Source organism: Pongo pygmaeus, chromosome 9 (assembly GCF_028885625.2).
Source record: "Pongo pygmaeus isolate AG05252 chromosome 9, NHGRI_mPonPyg2-v2.0_pri, whole genome shotgun sequence".
Taxonomy (NCBI): Eukaryota; Metazoa; Chordata; class Mammalia; order Primates; family Hominidae; genus Pongo; species Pongo pygmaeus.
In genome coordinates this window covers 60,040,229-60,064,641 of record NC_072382.2, presented here as the reverse complement: position 1 = coordinate 60,064,641, position 24,413 = coordinate 60,040,229, and the positions used below count along the sequence as shown (strand labels likewise).

The 24,413-nt window shown below is 35.9% G+C and overlaps 1 protein-coding gene across 23 annotated transcripts in view; it reads right to left on the bottom strand.

Annotated features, from left to right (window-relative positions):
- Window positions 1-24,413, bottom strand: part of SOX6 (SRY-box transcription factor 6) — a 664,535-nt gene that overhangs the window by 85,133 nt on the left and 554,989 nt on the right. For all 23 annotated transcript variants that reach the window (XM_054438794.2, XM_054438792.2, XM_063671129.1 and 20 more), the window contains one exon: window positions 3,715-3,864. In XM_054438794.2, coding sequence (XP_054294769.1) covers window positions 3,715-3,864 — 150 coding nt within the window. The remainder of the gene's footprint in view (window positions 1-3,714; window positions 3,865-24,413) is intronic.

Below are 24,413 nucleotides of genomic sequence, written 5' to 3'. Positions count from 1 at the left end.
TTTTCATATCTTGCTTTATCATGCTCATGTTTTCCTCTATCTTCTTGAACATATGGAGTTTATTACATCTTTTTCAACTTTGAAATACTCTAATTTTTTACTTAGTTTTATAATTCAATAATTGCCACTTTAACCAATAATACCACTGGGCATGGCTAGCACCTACCAACTCCCAATTAAGTGAATCCCTTTCCACCATGGCAGAACTCTTGGTCCTCACAGCCTGCCCTGGCCTGACAACTTTGTGCTAACCAAACCTGGTAGAAGGGGAAATAACAATAGCCCTAGGCCAGAATGTCACAGACCCCCACTATTCTTACATATAAGAGGCATAAATGTTTTCTCAGATTGTATATAACTTTGGTCTTTTTAAGAATGCCAAAATGACTATTTTTGTCAGTTTTGTCCAGCTTTATAGGTGATTTTTTAGGAAAGCAGATGCTTATCTCATTTGGCTCTAGTTGCAAGTCTCTTACAATAGTTGTTTTTACCTTCTTATCTACTAATTCTATCATCTGTGTCATTTTGGGGTCTGTTTCTATTGATTGATTTTTCTCATTATTCATATATTTTCCTGCTTTGCAAGCCTGATATTTATTGAATGGATACTACGCATTGTGAATTTTACCTTCTGGGGTGATGAAGTTTCTGTATTTCTTTAAATATTTGAAAACTTTATTCTGAGACACAGAACAATTTGATCCTTTTCTAGACTTACTTCTAAGCATTTTTAGGCAAGGTCAGAACAGCCACTAAGTAGGGGTAATTTGTCCCCACTACTGAGGTAATACCCTTCTGGGGACTCTACTTGATGCCCATGTGTCAGGAGATCTTTCCACTCTGGCTATTTCTGGTCCTTTGTGAATCTTGCAGCTGTTTTGTTTGCTACATTCTGGTGTTTCCCCTTACCTCAGGTTGTTTCTCACATGCATGCGCTGATCAGTACTCAGCTAAATGCTCAGGGGGAGCCTTTTGCAGATCTTCAGCATTCGTTCTCCATGTAGCTTGCTCCTCTCTCATACCCTGTCTCACAAATTCCATCTGCATTAGCATCCCTAAACTCTGAACTCTGTCTCTCTATTTAGGGAGCCTACGAAGCTTCCTGCATAGTTGCCTGGAAACTTCCTTCCGATAGTGAGCTGCAACAATTGTAGTGCCTGCCTCACTTGTTTCTCTTCTCATAGGAATCACTGTCCTGTACTACTATTGTAAATGTCTGAAAACCATTGTTTTATATAATTTTGTCCCGGGTTTTAGTTGTTTAAGCTGGAAGAGTAAATCTGTTTTTGTTCCTTCATCATAGTTGACAATGGAAATCCTTTAGGTGTTTATTTAGGATCTCTCCCAGTGTACAACTAGATATTTCAATCACAACCACTAAAACCACCACACCATCTTCTTTATTATCATAATGACCAGCAGCAGCATCACTACCATCACTAACATTTATAGAATACTCACTATAATACTAGAGGGTGTATTTAAGACCTATAATAATATTAACTCCAATTTTTTTCAGAGGAGAAAACTAAAGTAGAAAGACACTAAGTGGCTTGGCCAGGGTGATATAGCTAGTAAAAGTGGTAGAACCAGTATTTTAACAGAAACATTCTGACTTCTGATGTTGACAGTTATAGTAGACAAAAATTCTAGGGGGAAAAGGTACATCAGATCATCTACATTTATTTTTGTTACTTTCAGCAAATGTTGCCTATATTCTGTCTGAATTTAATATAAGTAGTCATGTTATATACAGAGAAAAAGCAATGACTATAAAGAGAAATGTGAGAGATTTTGGTAACCACAGTTCTTAAAATTAGCAAACTTTAAGATTATTTTCAGAACATCTTCAGTAATAGATATGAATTATATTTTAAATTTAAAACGTTTGCTTTATATTTTGGTCTATATATTTTTACCCATATATACAATAAAAATCTAATAAGTAAAAGAAATACTTCCTTTGTTATTAACATAGAATATGGTCAAGTCAAATTACCCAGAGAGATCTCTAAGAATTTGCATGTGGTCAAGTGAGTAATAAAATTCAGCTGGCTCACAAAGATGGAATGGTAAAAGCAGATATAAACTTGAATTTAACCAAGGAACATTTTACTCATCCAGTAAAGACTTGGTTTGGTGCGGTTCCAGTTGGTCAACTTACTTATAAAATGACTTATTTATGTTAAAATATTTAATACTCAATAGCTCAAGTCACTGATGTTTGATATACTCATACTCTAACAACTACGAGTAAGCAAAGTGTCTTTGAGTTGGAGTGTTCTCTTATTCATAAACACAAACTCTGGGAACATAAAATAGTCTGTTTCCATAAGTGATTCTGTCTTATTAAATGTAAACTTCCTATTGTCATATCTCAATATTTCTAACAGCAGAACATAAATGTTCTCCTATTTCTTTGGAGAATCTAAAAGAATAGGTGGCATTAAATTAATTCCTTTGGCTGGAACATAGACTACCTCTCTTAATGATTTTCACTTTTTTAGATCTTTGGTATTTGGGATCCACTTTTTTAAAAGACTTCCTGGAATGTCAAAATTCCCATATGCAAATTTTAGAAAACAAAACAATCTCAGTGATTGTATAGCATCCAATGATTAATTTGGTTGGTCTCAGCTGTTTCCCTTGTGAAGATTTAATAATTGCAAAATTTCTCCAAATGCAGTACTTTCATCACATTACAATAAAGCATTTGTACTTAGCATACTCCTCCAAGTAGATAAGTCAATTATACAAAACAATTGTTCCTCTGTTTGAATTTGATAATTCAATATAGAAAGCAACTGCAATCATAAAACCAACAAGTACCACCTATAGGTACCAGCTGCAGCACAAAATTGCAGTGGCTCATCAATTTCCCTCTCGCCAAGTACCTCCTGGCTGCCCAGTTTCAAGACACTGAAAATTAGTGAGAAAAGTCATCTATTAATGTCCCAGACATAACTTGGGAAAGCCTGTTTATCCTATCACAACTATATGGCATCAAAAGCATTATTAGGCAATGACAACTCATTCCTTAAAGCCCACATTTTTTTTTCATGAATCAAAGAGCATTTATTAAGGATACAGTATGGATCAGGTATCATGTTAAGACTTTTCATATTTATGATTTTATTTATTTGTCCCATTGTGCTCATTGTAAGGACAGTCCTCTTTTTTATTTTATTTATTTATTTTTTTAATCATACTTTAAGCCCACATTTATAACTAGTTTTGAATGAGAGATCTTCATCAACGAACCATAGAAAGTCCAGCATCAAATTCTATTTTGCACTTCTTTTTAAATCTAATGTTTCAATATACCAATTCTCTGGTCCTATAAGTTAACTCCCTGCCTGTTTAAGACACATGAAGAGAAATGCCACAAGTCCATGACAAAGACTGGCAATAAAATCATGGCCATTCATGCCAATGATCATTAAAAAATAAAAGCCAGAATCCAAAGGGGGAAAACTCTTGAGAAGTGAGTTTGCAGATTGAGGTAAAGATCTCACAATATGGCACTATTGTTATCAAAAGGGAAACACCTGTTTCTCAATGCTCAATCATGAAATTTACCATAAAGAGGGACAATTTGGGGTTGCTTTATGTTGCTATGTTTCCTGCTGTTTATGCCCAACATAGCCTGCTTCACTATCTTTCTTGTGAAACTTTTTTCTAAACTGTTTCCACAATCCTGCAAGGCAAGTGTACCTTAACTTGAGTTACAGGGCTGGTCCCTCTCTTTTCATTTTTTATCCCAGTAGGTGAGACCGTCCCTGCTGTGTTTGGTGGCTGCGGAGTTGATGGCATCTTTGCTCCAGGTGACACCTGCATGCTGGCCAGCTGAGCGGCATAGAGCTGCTGCAAAACAGGGAAGACAAACATTGATCTCTTTAAATGCAGCTGAAATTGAGTTTCAAAAAAAAAAAAAAAAAACTTACCATATTGTTAGATTTCTCAGACAGCCTTGTAATTTCTTTTTCACTATTTTTAAAAAAGGAAGCTAAGAGAAGGCAAATAATAAAACAGAAAGAAAAAGGACAGGTATGGGAGCCATAGTTCTGTTTCTGGTCCTTCCAGCAACAACTTTATGATCCCGGACAAAGGATTTGATCTCTTTAGAATTCAGGTTTTTTTTTTAATTGTACAAAAAGGAATTCAACTAAGTAGTCTCTAAGATGCTTTTTAATGCCTAAAATCTTTATTGGAAGTTACTTAAATGTCTGGGATGTCCACTTGTTTAATATTAATATTCATGAATTAAGAAACTAACCTGAACATTTCTAAGGATTCTTGGAAGAACTGTATCATTCTTATTCAGCTCTGACTCTGCATCTCTGGGTATTCTGATCCTTCTGAATAATGAGTGCTGTTCCCAAGGCCACTAAGGCCTAGTGGCAGTCATTGTTTACCCAGGGTCTTATTTCTAGGCAGCATATAACATAATCCTCAAGAGAATATGGCCAGATTGGTAGCAGTTTTGTTGTTGTTGTTGTTTTTTAAGTCAAGCTTCTCTGAATCCAAACCACGAAACAAAGTGCTTCCTTCATGCTTCCAAACAGATCACCACACTTCTCTCCTCAGGTCCTGCCTTTACCTGGGATTCCACATTTATCTTCATCATATTCTCATTGCTGTTTCAAGGCCTTTTCTGAAGTATTTTCTATAGTTCTCTTTGGCAAACCAATGATCTTATTACTCATTCTATTTACTCAGCTTAAAATGGTTCCTCTTCTCTGAGACATGATAAGCAGACAATCTGACACTACAAACCTTTAAATTATCAATCTCAAAATATGTTGATTTCACTAAATTAAAGCCAAAGATTGAAAGACAGGTGGGCTAACCTCTTTTCATATAATTTTCATTTTTATCAAAGTCATTCTTGTATACAGCTTTACAAGATAAATAGTACTTGAAGGTTTTAAAAAACAAAAAACCAAAACAACAACAACAAAACGAGCATGACCAAAATGTACAGTGTACAGTCTCCACAGCTTGCAGGAGGACTTTCATTTTCCTACCCTGGTCCTCCTTATCTCACCCCCTGTTCTGTGGAGACCATTCCCTTCAATTCATTTAATGGTTTAACTTGTATTTATATCCTTATTTGTAAATCATTCTAAATGTTATATCATTATCTACAGTATAAAGGAAAATGAAAGTTTCACTTTCCTACATTGAACCCCACATGTGCTCCCATGCTTCTCTCTCTAATCTCTTAATGTTAATGTCACAAATTTTAAAATTAGTGTTTACTGTTTTATATTATTTTATGAAGATACTAGCTATGTAGTAAACTATACTTTATTTCTCAACTTTTTATTTTGTTAGATTTAAGATTTGCCTCATATTTTTCATAATTGTTATGTAACTATCACTAATTCTTAAACTCTGCATGAAATCAGTAAAACTCTACCCAGCGTAATTGAATATATCAGGTAATCTGTGAATCCTGGTTTTTCCCTTGGACACATCCTTCCTGGAATTCTCAATCTTCTTGCTCCAAATCTGAACTAATTTATTCCTCAGGCCTACCTACTGCAGATCTATGGCACTTGTAATTCTTTTTGCCTCTCTTGTACTGGTGTCCTTGTTTCCCGGGTATCATGTTTTCTTCCCCTTTAGTTAACTGTCTCATTTTGGTACAAGAGCTTCCTGAGAAAGGTGAATGTGAGATTAATTATTTAGGAACTAATATTCTTCTCACTTGGTTGTAGTTTGACTGGTATAGTATAGAATTCTAAGTTGAAAATAATTCTGCCTCAGAATTCCAAAGATATTGATCTGTTGCCTTCCTATTCTTGTTATTAAGGAAGCCTGACACTATTTTGCTTCCTGATACATACATTCCTTCGTACGAAATCTATTTCCTCCTCTAAAAGCATCAGGATCTTCCCTTTCCACTGAATGTTTTGAAATTTCACTATTATGTCCTTCTGTTGACTTTTACATTCATTGTTCAGTCTTTTCAATCCAAACTCATGTCTTTGTATTCTAGGAAACTTTTTTGATGTTTTTCATTGATAATTTTCTCTCCTCTGTATTCATATTTGATAAATATTAGATTTCCTTATTAACCCTCTATTTTTCTTATTTTTTCTTTCTATTTGCTAATCTTTGACATTTTGTTATACTCTGTGACAGATTTTTTGCAACTTCATCTTCCAAAACTTCTCTGAATGTTTTAAAGTTTCTACCATTATATTTTTAAAGATACTCTTATTCTCTGATTGATTCTTTTTATAGCATCCTGTTCTCTATTCTGTTTGACAATATTAATTATAGATTTGGGTTTGCTTTTAATGTTTTCTGTTCTCTGCATTGTTACCACTCTTTTCTTCCAAGGTCTTTGAGCTCTTTCATATTAGGGGCTTTTCTAAAGTGTCTGGTGTTCATTGGTTGTTTATTCATATATAAGAGCAACATACTAAAAACCTGACTGGAAGGTCTAAGTACGGGGTAGACTTATTGATTTATGGGCTTCAGCATAAGGTAATGATGCAGAAAGTCTGCTTTTTCACTGGGAAATCACAAATGTCAATATCTACAGGTCGTTTATCTTAGACTAGACCATTTTCTTGGAGAGACGTCTTCAAATTCTTGCCTTGATTTGTGTATAGACTTGTATGCCATCATTACATGAGCCAAGCAAGAGAAGGCAGGAGAAGAATCTCATAGTCTGGTCTATCCTGCAGATTCCCTGATTTTCACCACGGCACATCACTCATTCTCAGCTATGCCTGGTGTCCCAAGACATAAACCTCTCAAGTTCTACTTTTCAAGAGAATAAATCTCCAGTGACTTCTGTGAGGTTATGTGCTCATGAGTCTGGAAGGGAGGAGGCAGGGATGGTAGTTACCAGGTTGCATGACATTAGGGAGGGATCATCTTATATCTGTTTTCAACCAGTCATCCTGTCTACAGTTCCACCTTTTACAACTGTTCCTTTAATGATACATGATGCCTTCAATTCCTAAGCATTTTAGAGGTTCAGCTCCCAAATGGGCTTGATTCTTTTTGGCTTTACACTCCTAAAGCTTAGGTATCAGTTTTCTCTTTTTTGCTAAGACAGCTATAACTCATCTATCCATTTCTCATATTCCAAATTTTTTGTCTTCTCTTTCCATTTCTACCTGAAGGTTTACACCTATAATCCCTAACCATCAATTTACTAGGATTTGGGTAAAACTGGCAATAAATGAAAATGTTAATCTGCTATGGTTAACCAGAAGTCAGACACTCCAATCTTAACACTGTTTAATGCTTGAAAACTTCATTCAAATATTTTCTTTTCTTCTTATAATCAAAGTTAAGCCATTACCTTGATGGTCACATTTCCATCATAATAAATAGAAAGCTTCCTAGATCATCAACCATGGAGAAAATAGCTCAAACTTTGCCATATGAGTAGGGGAGAAAAAACAGGTGGTTTGAATATAATTTCCAGCATTTCTATCATTCAGATGGACAAATAAAAAAAATTACAGTAATCAAAAACAGACCTTTCAGCACATGTAATTAAATGAAAGCTTAATAAAGAATAATTTGCAAGAGCCAGATGTGCTTATGTCATGATTGTTGCTTTCTTTGGAACAATTTTTCTAATATAACAAGCCTCTAAAGAAATTAAAGTTTCATAATTCTGTATGTAATGACTCAGTGGCAAGAAAAATTCACAAGCAGAGTCAGTCAAATTGCTAGCACTTAGGCAAAATGAGGGGGGCATCTTTTTGGTTTCTCTTTTACTCTGTTGTATCATCTTCCTTTGAAATTCAGCCAGATGTCTTCAAAATGGGGACAGGTCAAGCTTCTGAAAATGTCTGCTTGGATTAAGGCAGTGAAAAAAAGTTCTACACTGAATGGCGTCAAGATGGTTACGAGATGAAACATGTTGACTATATAGTCCTGTAGCTGGTATCATAACCAATATATCCTACTATGAGTATTAAAGAGTCAGGAAATCTTAGAGATGCTAACAGTCCTTGGATGTCATTTATGCTTTTTACCTCAATCATTAAAAAGATCAAATGAATGTCAATTTTACTCAATCTTGAGTCCTTTGGGAAATTTGAACTAGTGAAAAATGCAGAGAAACATATTTTTGGAAATAAATCTATTTTTTTTAAAAAGTTGACTATGAATCCTTCAGATTGAGTGAATAATACAATTACTTTTCAGGAAAAGAGTAGTGTCAATTGCTTCTTTTAAAGCTCTGATAATCATTTATTTTACAGCCCTTTGAAGTGGGTTGTATCTAAGGAAGGCAAGACCACATAAACTCTAAGATTCCATAGAGCTGGAGTTCTTGTGAGTTGTGATTACTGATACATTAGAGAAAGGAAGAGGTACAGCCACATTCCATAATCCTTTTCAAAGCTGGGTAAACTGGACAGTAGGATATCAGGTAAGATTTAGTAGAATGGGCCTTGAAATAGAAATCAGAAAATTGAGTCCAGTGAAAAGATAGAAGGTATTCACAAAAATTAAAATATCCATATTCTGTCTAACAAAACATATGATTTTAGTATAAATATCATTCTATTCAGATTGAAGATTTTAATTTTGTCTTGGATAATATGAATGTCATTAAATGAATAGGTATAAGCTTACAAAATAATTTCGCAGCTCACCCTCTAAACTAACATCAATTGAATTTGTTCCATGTGTAAGGCTCTGTGTTAGGAGCTGAGGAGAATTCAAAGCACATAGCTCTAAAGGAGATATAAAATATAAATCTTTAACACTTGATTTGCACTTTTCTTGTGGTGTTTATCAGTATTTTAAACTTTATGTGTAATTATGCACAGTATCCTATCCTGCTTGATGCACTGTAAGCTCACTGAAGGTATGATCTAATTATTTTTGAATGCTTAGCACCAATAATGGTGCCTTGCAAATAATAGATACCCAATCAATAGTTTCTGATTTAACACACTATACAAAATCATTGCATATTAGGAAGGAAAGACAGTGTCTATAAATGAGGCAACACAAGTGGTACATCATTATATTTTTTATGTATGTGATGAACAGTTTTATGATGTTAAGGTTAAAAAATAAAACGCAAAAAAATTCAGTCAAGTTTATTCACACTGTTTCACAGGAAATTATTCTTTTGAAGTAGTTTGCTAAAATTTTTACTAGATAGCTGCTCAGTAACTGTTAGCTTCACTAAACAGTAGTAGCATTTCTAGACACCTAAAAAAATCTAGCTGAAAACCAAAGAAAGAGGGCAATCCCAGTTACAATAGCTACAAAAAAATAAAATACTTAGGAATATATTTAACCAAAGAGGTGAAAAATCTGTACAAGGAAAACTATAGAACACTGATGAAAAAAATTGTAGATGACATAAACAAATGGAAAAACATCCAATGGTCATGGATTAGAAGAACTGGTATTGTTAAAATGACCATAGTGCCCCCAAAAAATTTACAGATTCAATTCAATCTCTATAAAAATACCAATGTCATTTTTAACCAAATTAGAAAAAACAATCCTAAAATTCATATGCAACCAAAAAAGAGCCCCAAGAGTCAAGGCAATCCTAAGCAAAAAGAACAAAGCTGGAGGCATCACATTACCTAACTTCAAATTATACTACAAGGCTATAGTAATCAAAACAGTATGGTACTTGTGTAAAAATAGACACGTAGATCAATGGAACAGAATAGAGAACTCAGAAATAAAGCCACATACTTAGAGCCAGCTGATCTTTGACAAAATTGATAAGAACATGTATTGGCAAAAGGACATTCTTTTCAATAAATGGTGCTGGGAAAATTGGATTACATATGCAGGAGAATGAGACTGAATGCCTATCTCTCCCCATACAAAAAAATCAACTCGAGATGTATTAAAGACATAAATGTAAGACTGAAACTATTAAAATACCAGAATAAGACTTAAGGAAAACTCTTCTGGGCATTGGTTTAGGCAAATAATTCATAACTAAAACCTCAAACACAAAAGAAACAAAAACAAAAATAGACAAATGAGACATTAAACTAAAAAGCTTCTGCACAGCAAAATAATCAATCAACAGAATGAACAGACAATCTGCAGAAGGGGAGAATACTTTTGCAAATGGCCTTAAACTTTTCTAATACAAATTATACTGTTTGAGCCATAACTAATGAGTAGTAACATTTTTCTTCTCAGTCTAGTTATGAACACAGATAGTCTAGTTAATAACAGTGTAGTTATTAACAGTCTAGTTAATAACAACAACAATAAAAAACTATTTATTATAACCAAATAGCTTTAGTTAGAAAATTTCTTTGCAGACTAATGGTTTAGGAACAGAAAAGGTTAAACTCTGATTAACTATTACATAAGGGTCTACAAAAATGTCATTCCATGTATAATTCTCAGATCATAGTTCACAGTCATAATGATTATAATAATGAATATTCATTTCTAAACATAGTTGAGGTTTAAAAATCAATAATATAGTAAAGCTTATGACAGGCTTGGCCAAAGTCCCATAAACATTTAAACTTAGGTGAAGACTGTTTCAGCCTAAATATAGAATGTTTTTCCTGTTTCGATTTTTAAAAATTCACACTGATTGTTTGGGATATTGAATTGTTTCTTTATCCAAGATATATAAAAGACCTGCAGTGTATATGTGTAAAAATAAGCCTAGCTAAATATTTTTTCAAAATTATAAAATTACTTATTTTATAAAGGCACTTTAAGAAATGATTTTACTTTATGGCTTAAAATGTTCCACCTTTATTACTGGCAGCTTTAATAAAGTAGCTAGCATTAAAATTTTGGTAAGCTCAACAATGACATACTTGACACATAGAACTGAAAGGACATTATCAAATCATTTAGATTAGTCGGACTTCGTTATTCTGCCAACGAGCTAAGATCTAGCAAGTAGCTTGCCCAAGATCGTATAATTAGTATTGGAGTTAGAAGAAGAACTCTCTAGCTATCACTTCAACATTACCAGAATATCTATCACTTAAAAGTAGAAATGGATATAAAATGAGCCAACTTTTGCACCTTTCAAGAACATTTCCAGCATCGATAAATTTGACCAATCTCTTAAATAAATTGAATTAAGAAAGTCCTGTGAAGATCTCACCAATCCACAAATAAATACTTCTAACAGTATTTGCACTGCTTTGTGTGCTGTGGCTAGCTTTAAAGATAAATCTGTCTTCCATCTGGATCTTAGTGACACTTTAATAACCAAGCCTGTTTAGATTTAACCCAAAGCAGTAGGTCCTACCAATCAGACTCAGCCTCATGGTGAAACCCTTCAGTACCTTCCAGTACACATAATGGTCTATAGCAGGACCTAAGAAATGTATTGTGTCAGAGATTGATGTTATACCATGACTGTATTTGAAAAGAGAAGCATGCTTTGTCCAAATATAGCCAAACTGATGTCAAATTATAATGGGTGGTGTCACGATGTAACTATATTTATCATAATTTGAAATATATATATATATATTTATATACCTGCTTTCTATGATACGATCATTTAGGATCTCTAATAGAGTGTGCCAAACAGAAAAAGTACAAGGCCTTTTCTCATTATAAACATATGATTTTCATATAGCAACATAACCAGTCATCTAGTTTTCCAATAATCACCCCAATTCATTCATGCATTAATTCAACAAATATACATTGAGAACTAAACTCAGTGGGGCACTGGGCTGGATATTTTACATTTATTATTTCATTTAATCCTCACAATAATTATACAAGATAGAAATTATTATCCATTTTAGTCAATCTTACTTTTAAGCCTATATTTTTCTGCTTTTAAAATTAAATTATTTTAAATAAGCTACACAGTGAACCACAATGAAACCAATTTCTTGTTCCTAGCCACCAGAAAAGGACCACTGTCCAAGGAGAAGAAAGATTCTGATGTGACTGCTATTCTGAGCTCTCAAATATAAAATTGTATTTTCAAATGTCTTACAGTTACTCTCTAAAATGGCATTTCACAATCTTCAAATGGACAAGAAAGAGGTAACAGCACCACCAGTCACCTTGAAGGAATAAGTGTCACAATCGGATCTAGACAATGTCCTTCTCCGAATTTTCAAGCCATGGTAGAAAATCCCTAAAAAATTAACCCCACATTAATAGACTGATAAGATAAAAAGAAGAACTATGCAAAGTATAGGTAGACATAGTAGAGCTTGATAAAATGGGAATTGATGGGGCTTTAAACTGGGACCAGTATGCTGCAGTATACAAAAACTAACAGTAAAAAAGAAGGCACAATCTTACACACCAAATTCTTTTTGGAATAGATTCTTCTGTGCTTTGTCATTTCAATTTAGAAAGGACATTTTAAGTAGCCTGCCAGAATCCACTCTGGAAAGAAATAAAAATCATCTCTCAGAATACTTCCAAACTCATTCTACAAGGCCAGTACTACTTTGATACCAAAACCAGACAAAGCCATACATATATATATATGAAGCCATATATATATATATATGAAGCCATACATATATGAAGCCATATATATATGAAAACTATATATATGTGAAAACATATATATATATATATATATGAAAACTACAGGTTAATACCTCTGATGAATATTGATGCAAAAATCCTCAACAAAATACTAGCAAACCAAGTTTGACAATACATTAAAAAATATCATTCATCAAGACCAAGTGGGATTTATCCCTGGGATGCAAGGATGGCACAACATACACAAATCAATCAATGTGATATATCATATCAACAGAATGAAGGACAAAAATCATATGATCATTTCAACTGATGCTGAAAAAGCATTGATAAAATTCAACATCCCTTCCTGATTTAAAAACCCTAAAAAAACTGGGGATAGAAGGAACATGCCTCAATATAATAAAAGCCATATATGACAGACACACAGCTAATATCATACTCAATGGAGAAAAACAGAAAGCCTTTCCTCTAAGATCTGGAACATGACAAAGATGTCCACTTTCAACACTGTTATTCAACATATTACTGGAAGTCCTAGCTAGGGCAATCAGACAAGAGAAAAAAACAAAGTGTATCCAAATTGAAAAGGATGAAGTCAAATTATCCTTGTTTACAGATGATATGATCTTATATTTGGAAAAACCTGAAGACTCCACAAAAACCCTATTAGAACTGATAAACAAGTTCAGTAAAGTTGCAGGATATAAAATCAACATGTAAAAATCAGTAGCATTTCTATATTCTAACAGTGAACAATCTGAAAAAGAAATTAAAAAGTAATGCCACTTACAATAGTCACAAATAAAATTAAATGCCTAAAAATTAACTAAAAAAGTAAAAGATCTCTCTTACAAAAACTATAAAATACTGATGAAAGAAAGTGAAGAGGAAATCAAAAAATGGAAGGATATTTTGTGTTCATGAATTGGAAGAATCAATATTGTTAAAATGTCCATGCTACCCAAAACATTCTACAAATTCCATGCAATCCATATCAAAATACCAATGACATTCTTCACAGAAATAGAAAAAAAAAATCCTAAAACTTATGTGGAACCACAAAAGACCCAGAATAGAAAAAGCTATTCTATGTAAAAGGAACAAAACTGGAGGTATCACATTACCTGACTTCAAATTATACTGCAGAGCCATAGTAACCAAAACAGCATAGTACTGGCATAAAAACAGGCACATAGGCCAATGGAACAGAATAGAGAACCCAGAAACAAATCCACACACCTACAGTGAACTCAATTTTAACAAAGCTGCCAAGAACATACGCTGGGGAAAAGACAATCTCTTCAATAAATGGGGCTAGAAAGACAGGATATTCATATGCAGAAGAATGAAACTAGACCCCATCACTAGCCTTATACAAAAATCAAATCCAAATGAATTAAAAACTTAATTCTTAGACAAGACCTCAACATATGAAACTACCACAAGTAAAACACTGAGGAAACTCTCCAGGATATTGGTCTGGGCAAAGACTTCTTGAGTAATATCCCACAAGAACAGGCAACCAAAGCAAAAATGGACAAATAGAATCAAATCAAGTTAAAAAGCTTCTACACAGCAAAGGAAACAATCAACAAAGTGAAGAGACAATCCCAATAATGGGAGAAAATATTTGCAAACTACTCATCTGACAAGGGATTTATAACTAGAATATAAAAGGAGCTCAAACAACTCTTTGCAAAAAAATCTATTAATCCAATTAAAATATGGGTAAAATATTTGAATAGGCATTTCTCAAAAGAAGACACACAAATGGCAAACAGGCATATGAAAAGTTGCTCAACATCACTAGTCAGAGAAATATAAATCAAAACTACAATGACATTATCATCTCACCCCAGTTAAATGACTTATATCCAAAAGACAGTCAATAACAAATGCTGGCGAAAACATGGGAATCCCTGTACACTGTTGGTGAGAATGTAAATTAGTACAACCACTATGGAACACAATTCGGAGGTGCCTCAAAAAGCTAATAATAGAGTTACTATATGATCTAGCAGTCCCACAGCTGGTATATACCTAAAAGAAAGGAAACCAGTATATCAAAGAGATATCTGCATCCCCATGTTTATTGCAGCACTGTTTGCAATACCAAAGTTTGCAAGCAATCTAAGTGTCCATCAACAGATGAATAAGTAAAGAAAATGTGGTACTTATACACAGTGGAGTACTATTTAGTCATAAAAAATGAGATTTTCATTTGCAACAACATGATGGAACTGGAGGTCATTATGCTAAGGGAAATAAGCCAGGCACAGAAAGACAAACATCATGTGTTCTCACTTATTTATGGATCTAAAAATCAAAACAATTGAGCTCATGAAGATAGAGAGTAGAAAGATGGTTACCAGAGGCTAGGAAGTATAATTGGAGGGTTCGGGGGAGATAAGGACAGTTCATAGGTACAGATAAATAGAAAGAATGAGTAAGACCTAAGTTGATATCTCAACAGGGTGACTATAGTCATGCCCAAGGCCATGGGAGCCCACCTTTTGCATCAGTTTGACCTAGATGTGGGACATGGAGTCAAAGATCATTTTGGAGCTTTAAGATTTGACTGCCCTGCTGGATTTCAGACTTGCATAGGGCCTGTAGCCCCTTTGTTTTGGCCAATTTCTCCCATTTGGAATGGGTGAAGTTACCCAATGCCTGTACTCCCATTGTGTCTAGGAATTAACTAACTTGCTTCTGATTTTACAGGCTCATAGGCAGAAGAAATTTGCCTTGTTTCAGGTGAGACTTTAGACTTGGACTTTTGGGCTAATACTGGAATGAGTTAAGACTTTGGGAGACTGCTGGAAAGGCATGATTGTGTTTTGAAATGTGACGACATGAGATTTGGGAGGGGACCAGGGCAAAATAATATGGTTTGGTTGTGCCCTCACCCAAATCTCATCTTGAATTGTAGTGCCCATAATCCCCATGTGTTGTGGAGGGACCCAGTGACAGGTAATTGAAACATGGGGGGTGGGTTTTTCCCGTGCTGTTCTCATGATAGTGAATAAGTCTTGGGAGATCTGTTGGTTTTATAAAGAGCAGGTCCCCTGCACACATCCTCTTGCCTGACACCATGTAAGACATGCCTTTGCTCCTCCTTCACCTTCTGCCATGATTGTGAGGCCTCCCCAGCCATGTGGAACTCTGAGTCCATTAAACCTCTTTTTCTTTATAAATTACCCATTCTCTGGTATGTCTTCATTAGCAGCGTGAGGATGGACAAATGCAAGTCAATAATAATTTAAATGTACATTTTAAAAATAACTAAAATAGTGTAACTGGATTGTTTGTAACACAAAGGATAAGTGCTTGAGAGGATGGATACCCCACATTATATGATGTGATTATTATGCATTGCATGTCCATATCCAAACATTTCATGTACCTCATACATGAAATATATATTCACCTACTATGTGCCCACAAAAATTAAAATTTCAATTAAAAAAAATTCTCCTTCAAATACTACCTTCCTATTTGTAGAGGATAAAGAAAGGAAGAGAAAAAAATTACTATTCTACAGAAACAGATTCAATCAGTGCTACTGAAAGACGTTATCTCTTACCCTTATATTTATCCCCATTTGCTATAGTTCCACAAAACATCAGGGAACCCCAGGCCTAGCCAAGTTACCCTGTAACAGATCCTCTTCTAGTGTGACAGACGTCATTCAAGGGGACAATAGAAGTTGAAGGAAACAAGTAGGGTAAGGTAGGGTAGGGAGGCATCCCTAAGGAGATGTCATCATTTATTTGATTGGTGCTGCCTAACACCAAGCCTCAAGCCTAGTTCAGTTCTCCAGGGATATCCTGGATTTTGTTACCTACTCAAAACAATGCTGATGACCACTTCTTTGCCTACCATGCAAGACATATTATAAAGCTGAACAAGTTCAGCTGTGAGAAAGTGGAAACTGTGACAGGGGTAATTAAACAGCCTAATTTTGTGCTTGTTTGGCACAGAGAAGAAAGTGTGTCCATAATGAGTCATTACAGACTGAAGGGAAGGGTGGGGACAGAGCTTCAAATAATTATTTGAAAGAGATCACAAATACTTTTACTTTTCATAAATCTCCAATGTCAACAAAATGATCTAGGAAATATAGCTGTGAATTTATGGAAAGAACTGAAGTCCTTTTTTTCAGCATAGAAGGTACTTGTTCAACTACACTCCTAGTATTTGAGATGAGAGAGCAGGAATAGGGGAAGAACTACTACACTCCCAGTCCTACATATTAGGTTTATTCCCAAGTAAATCTCCTTGCCGCTCCTGCATATTTTTCTATTGCACCATTTTTTCCTTTCTTATTAAAACTACCTGTCTGTCACAATCCTACTCATCTTTTCAGTCTCAACTCAAGAACCACTTTTTCCTTGAAGCGTTGTCTGACTACTGCCTCCTTTGTGCTCCTATCATAGCTCAACCTTTGACCCTGTGCAAATTATGAAATTTCTTTTTTCTTCCCATATTTTTTTCTCCCACCAAATTCTGAGCTCGTTAGGGGAAACACTGAGGCTTATTTATCTTTATGTCCCTAGCACCTAACATAATGCCTGACATTTTCAGAGGTTCTGTTAATGCTGACCATTAAAACCTCTTTCATATCCATTCTTGCCTCTATCTTCTTGGAATTGCTATCATTTCAGCCCACACCCTTTTCTCCAGAGGTGACCTCCAGAGATGGAGGTCATCTTTCTTTGTTTCTGTCTTCTTACAGTTATAAGCATGTGGGTTCACCACATAATGCACTGATTTTCTTGCAAACACCAGAAAACATAATGGTAGCAGAAGAAAGAATTGTGAACATCATATTCTAATACAATCTCTTTGCTATACAGATGGAAAACAGCTCATGCCTAGGAAAGGAAAGTGATATGCATAAAAATATCAGCTTGGTGAATCGTAAGTAGAATGAAATCTAGAACCCAGGTTTCCTACTTTTTCTATCGACTGTTCATATATACTCATTTCTCGTTGTGTTCTGTTCTCTTAGTGAACTGCAAATAGAATTTGTACATTTTATCACAATTTTTGGTTTGGGTTATATGAAAAAAATGTTTTTTTCTACCATTCTCCTTAAAGAGAAATGTACCTTACATGTACTTGTAAAGTAATCTTTGGGCACTGTAGGATAATTTAGGTTGTAGAATTTTATTTTAATATTTGTTTTAAAATGTACATATTTTAAACTGCAACCTTAGTAATTAGGTTAAGGTAATTATAATCATGTTAAGGTGTTTTCAGATTTTTAAAATTAAAGTTTATGCAAATACACATAAAGGGCCAAAAATTTGTCTCAGGTGAGAGCAGATTTATTTTCACCCACTTTGAGACTTCAGCCAATTGCCTTTTCACAACAACCAAAAGAAAAATGGAACAAGCATTGACTGTAATCCATGAGAACCAGGACCCATTTGATTCATTCATTAACCCCTGCAGCCAGCTCAAGAATGTCAAGAACAGAAAAATAAATTGAGGCTGGGCACGGTGGCTCACGCCTGTAATCTCAGCACTTTGGGAGGTCAAGGCGGGTGGATCATGAGGTCAGGAGATCGAGACAATCCTTGCTAACATGTGAAACCCTGTCTCTACTAAAAATACAAAAATTAACCGGGCATGGTGGTGGGCGCCTGTAGTCCCTGCTACTCGGGAGGCTGAGGCAGGAGAATGGCGTGAACCTGGGAGGAGGAGCTTGCAGTGTGCCGAGATTGCGCCACTGCACTCCAGCCTGGGCAACAGAGTGAGACTCCATCTCAAAAAAATAAATAAATAAAAATAAATAAATAAATAAATAATAAAAATAAATTAAAAGAATAGTTTCCCTAGCTAAAGGTCCTCTTGACTATTTTTCCAACCACTGGGTAATTTGCTCCTCTAACATAACTCTTTGAGCTAATGGGGCAGAGGCTGCACTGGGTGTGGAGGTGAGGAGAAGCTGCAGAAAGGAAAAGAGAATAGGCTCAGATCAAATGTCCTACCCTTACACTAAGAAACTTAAAAAAAATCTGAATCCATCAGATAACAAATCACCCAGTCCACTGTTACAAAAGTAAGTTGGAATTCATTCTTGAATTGCACCAATTATTTTGGAATGCATTCAGGAGAGCATTTCCTTATGGAACATAGTTGCAAATAATTAAGAAACAATGTGGGGAGAGGGGGCCAAGATGGTAGACTAGAAGCAGCTCATGTGTGCTGCTCTCACAGAGAAGAAACAAAAGGGTTAGTGAACACTGACCCTGCAGGCCAATCACCTCTGAAACCATGTCAGGATCCATTAAGGCAACAGAAGGACACAGAGAGCAGAGACAAGTGAAACTGGGCACCAGTCTGTCTGGGCTCAACGCAGAGCCAGGAGAACTTCTCTAACATGGGAAAGGGTGAGAGCCCCCTGGCGGGGGGGCGCACTATCCACAGGGACCTGTGCAAGACTGGGAATGGGAGAATCCCCCTAACCCCCTATATCGCTCCCATCACACTTCTAGACTGAGGCAGAGAGCTACCCAGCCATTTTACAGAAGCAATTCTTGAGTCCAAGGGGACCTCTACAAGTCTTCGGACTGAGAACAGATCATCACCAGCACCATAGCTCCAACAGAGGTCACAGTTGTGGTGCCTGAGAGCAGTAAGATTGCTTCACCTCCCCTTACCAGACAGGGCTCAGCACCAGCTTCTGGCCCAGTGGTCCCACTTCAGCCTGAACTCAGCCAGCAGCTGTAACTTCCTCTCATCCCAGGAAACACCCAGACAGCAGGGCAGGCAACCTTACCAAATCCCTCCACTGGTAGCCAGGCAGGCAACACCTGCTAGAACTTCTAGCCCAGTGGTCTCACTTCTGTCTGAACTTAGCCAGCAGGTGCATCTTCCTGTTGTCCTGGAAAGTACCCACAAGGCAGGGTGGATGACTCTACTCAACCCCACCTCTTGTAGCCAGGTGAGCAACACATGTTATAACTTCCAGCCCAGTGGTCCTATTTCTGCCTGGATTTGCATGGGGACACAGCCTCCTGTTGCCTTGAAAACACCCTGATGGCAGGGCAGGCAACCCTATTGAACCCCACCTCTTGTATCCAGACAGGCCACACCCACTAAAGATTCCAGCCCAGTGGTCTTGCTTCTGCCTGAATTCTACAGGAAGGTGCAACCCAGTCTTTCCCCAGGAATAACTTGAATAGAAAATTAGGGCTGACCTGGCAAGGATACAGCTTGTCTTCCAACTGTCGTCCCTGCCTGAGGGACCCCCATAGACCAGAACACCTAACAAAAGAAATGTAGACATGGAGACAGTAATTGGAGGGGCTCCTTCAAGACCCAGACTAGAATCAAAGCTAGTCAACTGAACCCAACTTTTACTATAATCCAACCCTCAAGGTTGGATTATTATCTAAGAAGATAAAACAAAAAAAAAAGAAAAAGAAAAACTTTCAAAGGATAGCAGCTTCAAAGACTGAAGGAACATCAGCCCACACAGATGAGAAAGAACCAGCGCAAGAACTCTGGCAACTCAAAAAGCCAGAGTGCATTCTTACCTTCAAATGACCACACTAGTACCCGAGCAATGGTTCTTAACCAGGTGAAATGGCTGAAATGTCAAAAACAGAATTCATTTCTGACTTCTATATGGATAGGAATGAAGATCATCAACATTCAGGAGAAAGTCAAAACCCAATCCAAGGAATCTAAGCAATATAATAAAATGATACAAGAGATAAGAGACAAATAGCCATTTTAAGAAAGAACCAAACTGAACTGAGAGAGCTAAAAAACTCACTTCAAGAATTTCATAATACAATTGCAAGTATTAACCAGAAGCAACCAAGTTGAGGAAAGAAACTCAGAGCTTCAAGACTGCTTCTCTAAAATAACTCAGTCAGATGAAAACAAGAAAATAAATAATAAAGAAGAATGAATGAAACCTCCAAGAAATATGGGATTATGTAAAGAGACTAAATCCATGACCTTTGATGTCCTTGAAAGAGAGGAATAGAAGGCAAGCAACTTGGAAAACATGTTTGAAGATATCATTCATGAAAATTTTCCCAACCTCACTAGCTTGTCCAAAATTCAAATCCAGGAAATGCAGAGAACCTCTGTGAGATACTATACAAGATGACTGTCCCTAAGACATACAGTCATCAGATTCTCCAAGGGCAGAATGAAAGAAAAAATGTTAAAGGCAGCTAGAGAGAAGGAGCAGGTAACCTCAAAGGGAACCCCATCAGGCTAATAGCAAACTTTTCAGCAGAAACCCTACAAGCCATAAGAGATAGGGGGCCTATATTCAGCATTCTTAAAAGAAATCCCAACCATGAATTTCATATTCAGACAAACTAAGCTTTATTTTAAGTAAAGGAGAAATCAGACCCTTTCCAGACAAGCAAGTACTAAGGGAATTTATTACCAGCAGACCTGCCTTACAAGAGGCCCTTAAGGGAGTGCTAAATATGGAAAGGAAAGACCATTACCACCCACCACAAAAACACACTTAAGTACGCAGACTAGTGACAGTATAAAGCAACCACACAATCAAGTCTGAATTATAACCAGCTAACAATATGATGACGGGATCAAATCTGCACATATCAATATTAACTTTGAATGCAAATGGGCTAAATGCCCAATTAAAAGGCATGAAGTGGCACATTGGATAAAGAAAGCAAGACGTAACTATGAGCTGTCTACAGAGATTCATCTCACATTCAGTGACACCCATAGGCTAAAGGTAAAGGGATGGAGAAAAATCTACAAGGCAAACAGAAAACAGAAAAAAGCAGGGATTGCTATGCTAATTTCAGAAAAAAAACATACTTTAAACAAACAACAATTTAAAAAGACAAAGGAAGGCATTACATAATGGTAATGCCTTCAAAAAATTGAATGGTTCTATTCAATAAGAAGACCTAACTATCCTAAATACATATGCACCCAACACAGGAAAACTCAGATTCATAAAGCAAGTTATTAGAGACCTATGAAGAGAGTTAGAGAATCATACAAACATAGATTTCAACACCCCACTGACAGTATTAGACAGATCATCGAGCCAGAAATCTAACAAATGTATTTGGACATAAACTCAACATTTGACCAAATGGGCCTAACAGATAGCTACAGAACCCTCCACCCCACAAAAAAACAGAATATACATTCTTCTCATCTGTACATGGCAGATATGCTAAAATTGGCCACACAATCAGCCATAAATAATCCTCAACAAGTTAAAAACATAACAAAATCATACCAAACATACTCTTGGACCACAGCATGAGAAAAATAGAAATCATTGCTAGGAAAATCACTCAAAATTGTACAATTACATGGAAATTAAACAACATGCTCCCGGATGACTTTTGAGTAAACAATGAAATTAAGGCAGAAATCAAGAAATTCCTTGAAACTAATGAGACCAAAGATACAATATACCAGAATCTCTGGGATACAGCTAAAGCACTGTTAAGAGCAAAGTTTATAGTGCTAAATGCCCACATCAAAAAGTTAGACAGATCTCAAATTAACAACCCAATATCAAAACTCAATATTCTAGAGGAACTAGAGAAACCAAAGCAAACCAAGCCCAAAACTAGCGGAAGACAAGAAATAACCAAAATCAGAGCTGAACTGAAGGAAATTGAGACGCAAAAAAACATACAAAAAATCAACAAACCTGGTAGTTTGTTATTTGAAAGAATAAATAAGATTAATAGACCACTAGCTAGATTAATAAAGAAAACAGAACAAATAAACACAATTAGAAATTACAAAGGGGACACTACCACTGATGACACAAAATAGAGAAAACTCTCAGTGACTACTATGAACATCTCTACACAAACAAACTAGAAAACTTAGAAAAAACAGATAAATTCCTAAAAACATACAACTGCCAAAAATTGAACCAGGAAGAAATCAAATCCCTGAATACACCAATAACAAATTCCAAAATTGAATCAGTAATAAAAAGCCTACCAACCAGAAAAATCCCAGGATTTACAGATGGATTCACAGGTGAAGTCTACCAGATGTATAAAGAAGAGGTGGTGCCATTTCTACTGAAACTATTTCTATATACCAACAATGTCCCAACTGAGAGCCAAATCAAAAACTTAATCACATGCACAATAGCCACAAAATGAATTAAATACCTAGGAATACAACTAACCAGGGAGGGGGAAGATTTCTATAATGAAAATTACAAAACACTGCCCAAAGAAATTACAGATGATACTAATGGAAAATGAATGGAAAAACATTCCTTGCTCATGGATAGGATGACTCAATATTGTTAAAATGGTCATACTGCCAAAAGCAATTAAACAGATACAATGCAATTCCTATCAAACTATCAATGACATTCTTCATAGATATAGAAACATCTATTTAAAATTCATATAGAACCAAAAAAGAGCTTGAATAGCCAAGGCAATCCTAAGCAAAATATAAAGGTGGAGGCATCACATTACCTGACTACAAACTATACTACAAGGCTACAGTAACCAAAACAGCATGGTGCTAGTAAAAAAACAAACAAACAAACAAACAAACAAACAAACAAAACAGACACATAGACCAATGGAACAGAATATAGAGCCCAGAAAAAAAGTCACACACCTACCACCATCTGAGCTTTGAAAAAGTGGACAAAAACAAGCAATGGGGAAAGGACTCCCTATTCAATGAACGGTGCTAGAATAACTGGCTATCTGTATTAGTCTATTTTCATACTGCTATGAAGAAATACCCAAGACTGGGCAATTTATAAAGAAAAAGAGGTTAAATAAGACTCACAGTTCCACATGGCTTTGGAGAACTCACAATCATGGTGGACAGCAAAGGAGGAGCAAAGGCACGTCTTACATAGCAGCAGGCAAAAGAGTGTGCGCATGAATGTTTATTGTGGCACTGTTCACAATAGCAAAGACTTGGAACCGACCCAATGTGCATCAATAATAGACTGGGTAAAGAAAATGTGATACATATACACCATGGAATACTATGCAGCCATAAAAAAGGATGAGTTCATGTTCTTTGCAGGGACATGGACGAAGCTGGAAACCATCATTCTCAGCAAAATATCACAAGGACAGAAAACCAAACACCACATGTTCTCACTTATAAGTGGGAGCTGAACAATGAGAACACATGGACACAGTGAGGGGAACATCACACACCAGGGCCTGTTGGGGGGTGGGGGGCTGGGGGAGGGATAGCGTTAGGAGAAATACCTAATGTAAATGGTGAGTTGATGCGTGCAGCTAACCAACATGGCACATGTATACCTATGTAACAAACCTGCATGTTGTACACATGTGCCCTAGAACTTAAAGTATATAATAATAATAATAAAGAAATTCAAAAAAAAGAACAAAACAAAAACAAAAGTGTGTGTGGAGGGGAACTGACCTTTATAAAACCATCAGATCTCATGAGACTTATTCACTTCCTGTGAGAACAGCACAGGAAGAACCTTTCCCCATGATTCAATTACCTCTCACTGGGTCCCTCCCATGACACATGGGGATTATGGGGGCTACAATTCAAGATGAGATTTAGGTGGGGACACAGCCAAACCATATCACTATCCATATGCAGAATACTGAAGCTGGACCCCTTCCTTACACCATACACTAAAATCAATTCAAGATGGATTAAAGACTTAAGTTTAAAACCTAAAACTATAAAAATCGTGGAAGATAACCTAGCAAATACCATTCTGGACATAGTTCCTGGCAAAGATTTAATGACGAAGATACCAAAGCAATTGCAACAAAAACAAAAAATGACAAATGAGATCTAATTAAAGACCTTCGGCAAAGCTAAAGAAATTATCAACAGAATAAATAGGCAACCTATAGAATGGGGGAAATATTTGCATACTATACATCTGAAAAAGGTCTAATATGCAGAATCTATAAGGAACTTAAATC